Here is a 10,135-nt window from a genome sequence, read left to right as displayed (position 1 = left end):
AACTGTTGTTGGGGTCACCGACGGACCGTCGATCAACTGACGGTCTGTGCTAGTCAACCGTCAATCGGGACTGAAGTTGGGCTTTTGGGGCATCGATCCACGGACACGAACCACGGTCCGTGACCTGACCTACGGACCGTAGGTTCGGCTGTGGGTCAACACTTGGCTGAATTTTTAGGCTGAGTTCTGGGGGAGGTTGCTGACACGAACCACAGACTGTGGGTCCTCCTACGGTCTATGGATGGTGCCCATGGGTGCCACCTGCAACACTAGAAATCTGCAATTTGGTCTATTTTCGGATACGGGGTGTTACAGATAAAAAATATGCACGAATAATATCTCACCAACGAAGACGGATTAATGGTCTCGAATAGCACTTGGAAATACAAGATCCCGACAATTGACACTATACCTCAGAATTTCAATGTTCATGTGCTAAATAGTGGACGTCATTGAAAACGTGTTCTCTCGTCTAAAGGTATTATTCTGTCAAACAAGTTATTTGCATATAACTGTGAATGAACATCATGAAAGGTTCTTGAAATCAATTCTTCACTCAGTTTAGTGGAAAATGTTGCAAACATGTTTCAACTGATTCTTGAAAATCGTACAAAGAAATATGTAATGCGAATGCAAGTCAATATCTTATTCCAACATTAGGTTGTAACTCTCCCCCTCAAGTTGGAGCATAGATATTGATCATACGTCCACATGACATGAGGATTCAGTCGAGTACTGCTACGTCTAGTTGGCAACTTTCCAGTTTCTAAAAGTAGATCAAGAATATACTTTCTGTGAGATAGAGGAATTCCCTTCATACTTTCATTTACTTCTACGTACTAGACTAAGTCCAATGTCATCAACATATCCAATGTCTGTTGAATCTTAACTTGATTACTCTTTTTGCAGCATCTGGTGAACCGCCACTGCTTCTGGCAGCTTCGGTCCACTGTGCAACTGTTATAGCAGCACGTGAACAGCTCAAACTATGGGGCAAGCTTGATGGGTCTGTTTCAGAATTCTATCTATAATAATACCCGTTGTGAAGTCACAGTGTGGCCTGGATTATGTGGAAAAATACTTGGAAAGTATCTTGGCTCAGAAATCTAACTAAAAGTGTTTCAACATGCATCTCGAGTTATACTAAACACTACAAGAAAACTATGAATTACTTGGGAATTTTTCCTAGGAATGCTATCCACAGGAATTTCCTACGAATTTACATGCAAAATTATAAAATTCCTAAGTTTTACAATATTTTACCTGTGAAATTTTTTTTGAAGGAAAATCCACAAGTAAATTTGGCGCAAAATATTACTTGGAGAATTAGCTGGGGAAATTAATTTGCACGTAATATTTTCGTAGGTAAATCCACAAGTAAATGAACAAAAATAAATTCCTTTATTATTTGGCAGAAGAATCCCAAGTAAAGACTACATACGGATTTTGTTGGGGATATTAAAAAATTGAACTCTTTAAGTTAGAGAATTACTTGAGAGTTTGGTTCTATGAATTTAGATATGGATTTATTTAATGAGATTTTACACGAAAATTACATACCGAAGGAATTATTCAAAGTCTTGTCACTGCGGTATGCGGATTAGCTGGGGAGTGCTTTAATTGAAAACACTCTTTTACTTAATGGGGTAAAATTGGTGAAATAATTTTACCAATCATCATATACCAATGATTTTGTTAACAGATGTTTAATGTGTTATTAGAGTCATAATAATAAATGTCTTAGTTTCATTTTCTTTATTATTTAAAACATATAATTCTCATAATTATATTCATAATTTTCTTCTTGAAAGAAAAAGCACTCATTGTTGAATTTTCATTATTCATTGAATTATCGTCTAATTTAAATAAAACTAAAAACTCAGCTATAATTTTGAAATATGGCTTACTACATTTCAATAAATTATGTATTACTGAGTAATTAAATATATGTTTTTAGAAGAGGATATTTTATTTATATTTGTTATTAGCATAAAGTTTAATTGTCTTGTACGATAGATAAATCTTTATTAAATGAAAAATATTTTTGAATATATATATATATATTTTTATTTTTTTTTTTTATTTTTTTAATTATTATTATTTTTTTATCGTAAGCATAAAAAATCTTTAAATACTGTGAAATAAAATTTACATATTTGAAAACTACGTAAAAGTACTATAAATAATAATAATAATTTATTCATATATTTTAAAAAGATAAATGAAAAAAATACGGTCAAAGAAAAATATATTTGGATCTCAAGATGCCACATGAGACGAAGGAACTACTTTATTTACGTATATTAAAAAGAATGTAAGTTGAAATAGATGAAATACTTTATTTAGAAATATTAGAAATAGAGAATAAATATTATTATCTTTACATATTTGATTTATTGAAGGAAAATTGGATAAAATTAAAATGTAATATTTGTGAATCACTACTTCTGTAGTCTATACCACATCGGTGGATAAGGATAAAAAGTTTGGCCATACAAGGTTTCCTCCTAGATTAGTAATTAATATGGCAGTCTGCTAGTTCAAGTAATTAAATTAGGGGTGAAAACAAATTAAACATAAAAAAAAAAACAAATAGGTGCACTATTATATTAATTAAACAAAATTGGGAAGGAAAACATATTAAATATAGAGAGAGAGAAAAAGAACAGGGAAAAACAAAATATAAAGAAAAACGAAAGGCAAAATAGAATAAATAAATTCCTTCGAGTCTCACAATTTTTTACCAATTTTTACCAAAAATTACTGCGAATTTTTAGAATTAATTTCTTGTGAAAAAATTCGTAGGTAAATTACACGCGAAATTAATATCCCCAAGTAATATACTTAGGAATTTTAAAATTCACAGGTAATAATTACCTACGAGCTTATTTCCAATGGATTTTGATTGATAGGAAAATCCGCAACAAACTTCAATACATGCAGATTTTGACTCAAAATTCCCAAGAAAATTCCCATATAATTTGAGTTTTTCTTGTACTGAAACTATGTTTCTCAGACTCCCAAAACTGTTTGCCTCAGCCGTGTCGGTTGCTCAAAAAATGCACTATTTAAGGACGAGCCAACAGGCACTTGGGGGTATTTTTAAAAAGTCCGAGCAACATAGATACTGAATACTTGTTTTTATGTATATCCTCATAAAGAATTTGAACTGTTTTGTTTAATAGAAAATGTGTGATTTAAAGTTTATTTGTTATTCTGTCTATATCAACCTCGGTGTATGTAATGACCCGAAAAATCATTTTTGGAAATTTGGATTATTCGTTTAACTTGAGTTAATTAATTGATGGGTAATTGTAGATAATTGACAGTTAATGGGCTAAAGTGATAATTTATTTAAGACCCTATGCTATTTGACCCATGATAAAATAAGTTAGTAGGGTTTAACATATTAGTCCACAATTTGAGAAAGAGAAAAAGAGAGGTAGAAACTCACCTATGCGGACGAAAGCAAAAACTGAGAAGTTCGTGAAGAACTTATGCGACCTCAACAAGGGAAACAACGAGTATTAGGTAGGAACAAAATCTATCAAATTAATTTTTTATCCTTGTACAAATATATACTAAATATGTATATATAGTTGACCGAATTGTAGTATGTTAATTGGTTTTGGGGTTGTGGGAAAGCCATTAAATATCAATTGTCTCAATCTGTACCCATTTTATATATTAAATAATGTTGGATGAAGAAATTGGAGTGCACGCCGATGCACTGTAGCATGTTGGTTGTTGGAGTTGTGGATTGGTTAAAGGTTTTGGTCATGTATTGTAGTGTTGGAAATTTTTAAGAACAAAGGATTGTAAGTGACCATTCTTCATGTGATGCTGGCCAATGATTGCCATTATGAATACACTGTGATAAATTAAATAAATTAATGACGAGATTTAGATTTTTGTAAAGTTTTCAATAGTTAAGGATGCTGATTACGTCTCTAAATTTGGTCATTATCTTATGATTTAAGTTTGCATATTAATATACATAATTGAATAATAGATATATTATATTATATGAATACCATTAGATTATGGTATTGGAGGAGTTAGGACTTAACTCTAGACTTGAAACTTGGAAATATGATAGTTGAAATGTCGATTGACATCAAGATTTACAAACTTGATTATAAATTTAGGTGAATTGTTAGTTCAAGGCTAAACACATAGTAATGTGGGTGTTGTTAATTTCATAATCTTATCGTGGTTACTTATTTGAATAGATTGCTTTGAGTTGGAAGTTCAACGAGATGGGAAGACTCGAGACCCGGAGTGATTGTTCAATTAATTTGAGGCAAGTGGATTTCTAAACCCTTGTTAAGTGTATGGAATTCATGTATTTCCTTGTAATATGTGTTTAGGGTAACGAGGCTTGGTGATGGGTTGACTTGTCCACATTGATTAATTCTAATGGTGAAAAAGGGATAATAAAAGGCAATGTGATCAATTGTTTGTGTGATATGTTGAAAATTGTTTGAAAGGTTTGTTGAATCATTGTTGATGTTGTATCCTGATTGTCTTGTTGTGAATTGTGCAATGTTATCAAAATGGTCATCTCCTCATTATTTGTGTGAACATGTCATTTGTATTGTTCTGAGACATGGTTGTGACAAGTGTTATGTGCATTGAGAAAGAATAAGAAAATAAAAAGGATGTACCATTTCGAGGGACGTATCGCGCGCCGCGACAAATACTATATTTCGAGGGACGTGTCGCGCGCCGCGACGGATACTATATTTCGAGGGACGTATCGCGCGCCGCGATGGTTACTATTATCGAGGGTCGTATCGCGCGCCGCGATGGATGCATGGACAGATATGTCCCCCATGGGTCCCGGACTGAGAGACAGCGGGTGTGTATCACTAGGTCAGACATGCATCAATATACTTGACATTGCATTTCATTGCATTGCACTTCTTTATTATTGGTGAACTTGATCTTGTATGTTGCTGATCTTGTGAGTGCCTTTCTATGGAACTTGTGACTAATGAATATTGAGCTTGTTATTGAAGATATGCAATTGTTAGAGTGTTGTTGTTGAGGATATGCAATTGTTAGAGTGTTGTGTTAAGCTATGTGCTTTGTAAATTGTGAATTGTGAGGTTGGGTTGGTTTTATACAGATTGTAGTTGTGAAGGTTCGGTTGGGGTGTAAGGAGTACTTGTATTCTATCCCCTTAGCTCGTGTTTAGAGGTTTACTTGCTGAGTACCGTGTGGTTTGGTACTCACCCCTTGCTTCTACAAATTTTTGTAGGTTACGAGCCTGGATTTTTGTGGTACTTGTTATTCCCTTCTTTTCCGAGGCTTCTTGGAGATTTGTGAGATAGCTGTTTGTCAACTCAACAGACCTTCTTACTCCTGTTTATGATCTTGTTCTACTCTAGAAACAATGTCATATGAGACTTGTGTTGTTCTTTTGAATCAATTGTAATACTTTAGAGGCTTGTACACGTGATAACCAGATTTTGGGGGTATATTTGAGTTTATTATAAAATTTCTGCATTTTATTGTAATGGTTGAGTTTTAGGCTGACTTGTCTTGGTGGGTTAAGACGAGTGCCATCACGTCCATTTTTGGGTCGTGACAGTGTAAATTTAGATTGTATTGCAATAAAATGATAGTACTCCCTCCGTCTCAATTTATACGAGGCAGTTTGACTTGATACGGTGTTCAAGAAAAAAAGAAAGACTTGAAAGTCGTGATTTAAAATAAATCATAGATATTTATGTAGCTATAAATCATTTCATTACATAAATCATAGATATTTTAAAGTTAAATTGGTACTAAACATAAACATACGTCTTTTATTCGGACGGAAATTAAAAACAAAAGTGAGTAATATATAAATTAGGATAGGGGACTATTGTATTAGTTGAATTATAGATGATTAGTAGAGAAATTAAGATGATTGAGTGAATTAGAAGCTATATTTGAAGGTAGCTTTAGTGATAAATAAATAAATCTCTTTAAAAAAAGGAAGAGATTTTTTTAAAAAATTTAAAATATTCATCCCACGTGTTTTTTACTGAATATAATAAAGATTTTCAGTCCAATGGTTGAGCTTATTATGACCACAACAATTCCATGAGCTGTAGTATTCAATGAAATTTCACACGTTTAGAAGGTGTGGTGGGCGAGATTTGATTTTTTTATTAGATATATATTCAGATGTCTCGAATTTAAAATTCAAAAATTGAGATTTTTTTTTTATAGAAAGTATTGGTTTTTCCACTATGGATGTAATGATAACCTAAATTAGTTGGACCAGTAATATTAAACATCATAAAGAGGTATAGTGGACGGAATGTGATCCCTCCATTTTTAAATTCTGTCGGTTGGAGTGATTAGTAGGATATAAGATTTAAGTAAAGTGACTTTATTAATCTAAAAATAAGTTAAAGTAATATTTATGTTTTATACATAAAAGTCAAAGGAAAGTATATAAGAAGTAAAAAAAAACTTGATTTGAAATGTCTTATTAAATAAACAATTGGAAATTGAGACGGAAGATCATTGAATAAACAATGGAAGATAAAAATATTCAAATGAATTGAAAAGATTGAAGTAAATAAAATACAATCATTTGACTTTTTTTTTTTTTCTAATTGAAATTTTCATTTGTTATGTTTACATAAATTGTATAATTACACCTTTGCATTTAAATGTTCTTAATATAATGATTTTAAAGAACAAAATAGCCATTTAATTTTTGAAAGCAATTAGAAGGTACGGAAGTGGGGGATAGGGGTGTGAGCCCTACATAAAAAGGACACAACCTATATGAAATATCCATAAGTTTTTTATTTCGATTCTCACCATATAATAAGGCAAGTAAAGATCCACTGTAAAAATATATTGAATATCTTCCGAACACACAATGCATATCTTCCGAGTAATATAATTGTGGCATGAGTGGTTCAAAATGATTGAATCTGTTTCTCTATTATCCCTATTATAACTTGGAAATATTTTCTTTTAAAATAAGGGATAATGGTCTAAAAAATACTCCAACTTTGGTCGGATTTGTTGTTGCGATACTAAACTTTCATGAGGACCTATTCCCTCCCTAGACTATTTAATACCGTATTTTAAACATATATATTTGCCCACGTGGACATAAAAAAATAATGCAAAATTATAAATAGTAATGTGTCCACGTGGGCACATATATACCTTTAAAATACACTCTTAAATAATTCATGGGGTAAAAAATACGGTATTAAATAGTCTAGGAAGGTAATAGGTCCTTATGAAAGTTTAGTATCGCAATAGCAAATTCGATCAAAGTTTGGATATTTTTCAGACTCTTATCTCTTAAAATAATCATCACATTTTACATAACTGTGAGCCTCATTTTCCCTTTATAATGTAGCATAAAGTTATTTTTTGTTAAAAGTCAAGTTGGAGGCTATTGTATTAATGGAGGAAACACAGAAAAAGGGGAATTTGGTGTTTGCAGTTAATGGAGAGAGGTTTGAGCTGCCATATGTGGATCCTTCAACAACTTTGCTTGAGTTCTTGCGCTCTGAGACTTGTTTCAAGAGTCCTAAGCTTGGTTGTGGTGAAGGTAATGCTCTTCTTTTCTTTCACCACTCTGTTACATGCAGGGGAGAATTTAAGCTTAAAAAATGGGTTATTTGAACCCGTGGTCATCCGACAAAACTCGATGTATTACTTGTATAATTCTTAAAATATATCAAATAGCAACTGAAGGAACCCATGACATAAACAACTGGATGGTTCACAGGTTTGAGTGTCAGTTTTCCACTTTGAGGTTGAGGGATCAATTCCCAGATGCTGCATTTTCACAACCTTGCATTTTATTTTATTCATAAAAGAGTGTCTGCATTCAACCTTTTTAAAACTTCTTCTAATGACTTTTTCTTAGAATAAAATTTATTTATTTTGCAAATGTATTTAATATTTTTTTTATTTTTTTTTATGAAAAATTTATATTTATTATTGCTAAAATAAATAAGGCCCTTTAAATTTGAAAGCTAAATTAGTTGCCTTTTTTCTTAAAGGGACAGAGCCGCCCCTGATAATGGTGCACCCGTCTTCTTGAAATTCTAGATTCGCCTTTGATTACATGTATAAATACGTTTTTCTTTTTGAACAATTGTGGTGTCCAAGCCCATCTTGAAAATTTTTAACATGGTAGAGGCACAACCAACAAAAAGTGGATGAGACTCCATTAACTTTTTGACACATGGATAAGTGGGTCATTTATCTACTTTAAAGCTATAATACTACCACTAACAAGAGAGAGAAAATATATTTACACAATAAATTGAGTTGAACATATATAAAAAATGCAAGATAAATTAAAATGTGGGTTTACTTCTTCTTTGTTTTAATATTTTGAGATTATATTGAATATGTTACGTAGTTATATGTTGGTTTGACAAATTTATTTTGATATAGTATCTTTTCTACATAATATAATTTGTATTTTTGTTTTCATCGCAGTTATTTTTCTACTTTTAATTTTTTTTTTGATAAAATAGTACTTAAAATTTTGTGGAATATGTTTAATTTGTTTTATTTTAAAAAAATATTTTATTGTTTTGTTAATTTTTTAAAATAATGATTTATTTAAGTTAAAGAGGGCTAACTTTAGAGAGAAAATCAAGATCTGAAAAATTAATCTTTATTTCTTTTCAACATTGGTGTAACTTTTTTTCTAAAAAGATAAGATTCTACTCACAAATTTTTTTATCATGGTAGAAGCCCAACCAACAAAAGTTGTGTGAGGCTCCATTAACTTTTTGACATATGGATAAGTGGGTCATTTATCTACTTAAAGCAAAAATGCTACCACCAACAAGAGAGAGAAAATATATTTACACAATATATTGAGTTGAAAAAATATTTAAAAATGCAAGAGAAATAATACGTGCATTTGCTGCTTTTCTATTTTAATTTTTAATATTATATTAATTTTGAGATTACATTGGATATATTATTATTATTATTGTAGTTTATGTTAGTTTGAAGAATTTTTATAAACCTAGAACAAAAATAACAAGAGTAAAATAAATTTTATAATTAATCTCAATCCCATCAGAAATAATATATTTCACTAAATATATAATAATAAAATAAAAAATGATTGTGGATCCACATTTTATACTTGTTGAAAAATTAAATTTTGAATTTTCTTTCCTAATATTTTTATAAAATCAAAGGATGGTAAATCAAAACTACATATTTTGACATTCAAACTGAATCTGTAATTTTTTATAAATATTTTTGCTGATGTTAGAAAAAAAGTTGCACCAATGTTGAAAAGAAATAAAGATTAATTTTTCAGATCTTGATTTCTCTCTAAAGTTAGCCATCTTTAACTTAAATAAATCATTAGTTTAAAAAATTCACAAAAAAGTAAAATATTTTTTAAAAATAAAATAAATTAAACATATTCCACAAAATTTTAAGTACTATTTTATCAAAAAAAAAAAAAATTAAAGTAGAAAAGTAACTGCAATGAAAACAAAAATACAAATTATATTACATAGAAAAGATACCATATCAAAATAAATTTGTCAAACTAACATATAACTACGTAACATATTCAATATAATCTCAAAATATTAAAACAAAGAAGAAGTAAACCCACGTTTTAATTTCTATTGCATATTTTATATATGTTCAACTCAATTTATTGTGTAAATATACTTTCTCTCTCTTGTTAGTGGTAGCATTATATCTTTAAAGTAGATAAATGGCTCACTTATCCATGTGTCAAAAAGTTAATGGAGCCTCACCCACCTTTTGTTGGTTGTGCCTCTACCATGTTAAAATTTTTCCCCATTTGTGTGTCTCGACTAGTTTCCGGGGTACCTTGTTATTTCCCACCAATACAACTAGGGGTGTCAGAATGGATAATTAATATGGGTATCCATTCATATTTACCCATTTTAAATGGGTTGGATATCCAACTCATTTAAAAATGGATAAAAATGAATAATACACATATTATCCATTTAAAAGTGGTAGTTAAATGGATAAAAGATTTGCATTCACACAAAAAAAAGGAAAAAGTGATAAAAGGTGAGGTAGTAAGAAAGTCTTCTTTTTTTTTTTAAATGAAACTTGTTTTTACATTTGTTTTGGTATAGGGGGC

At 30.5% G+C, this 10,135-nt stretch overlaps 1 protein-coding gene and 1 pseudogene across 1 annotated transcript in view; both read left to right on the top strand.

Moving 5' to 3' along the window:
• The first annotated feature begins 360 nt into the window (after positions 1-360).
• LOC125843847 (indole-3-acetaldehyde oxidase-like) lies at positions 361-1,114 on the top strand (annotated as a pseudogene).
• Positions 1,115-7,407: 6,293 nt separating this feature from the next.
• Positions 7,408-10,135, top strand: part of LOC125843836 (abscisic-aldehyde oxidase-like) — a 13,807-nt gene continuing 11,079 nt past the window's right edge. The window contains exon 1 of the mRNA XM_049523050.1: positions 7,408-7,576. Coding sequence (XP_049379007.1) covers positions 7,429-7,576 — 148 coding nt within the window. The 5' untranslated portion in view covers positions 7,408-7,428. The remainder of the gene's footprint in view (positions 7,577-10,135) is intronic.

This window comes from Solanum stenotomum, chromosome 11 (assembly GCF_019186545.1).
Source record: "Solanum stenotomum isolate F172 chromosome 11, ASM1918654v1, whole genome shotgun sequence".
NCBI lineage: Eukaryota > Viridiplantae > Streptophyta > Magnoliopsida > Solanales > Solanaceae > Solanum > Solanum stenotomum.
The sequence above is the reverse complement of the archived record's forward strand: the minus strand, read 5'-3'. Positions and strand labels throughout refer to the sequence as shown.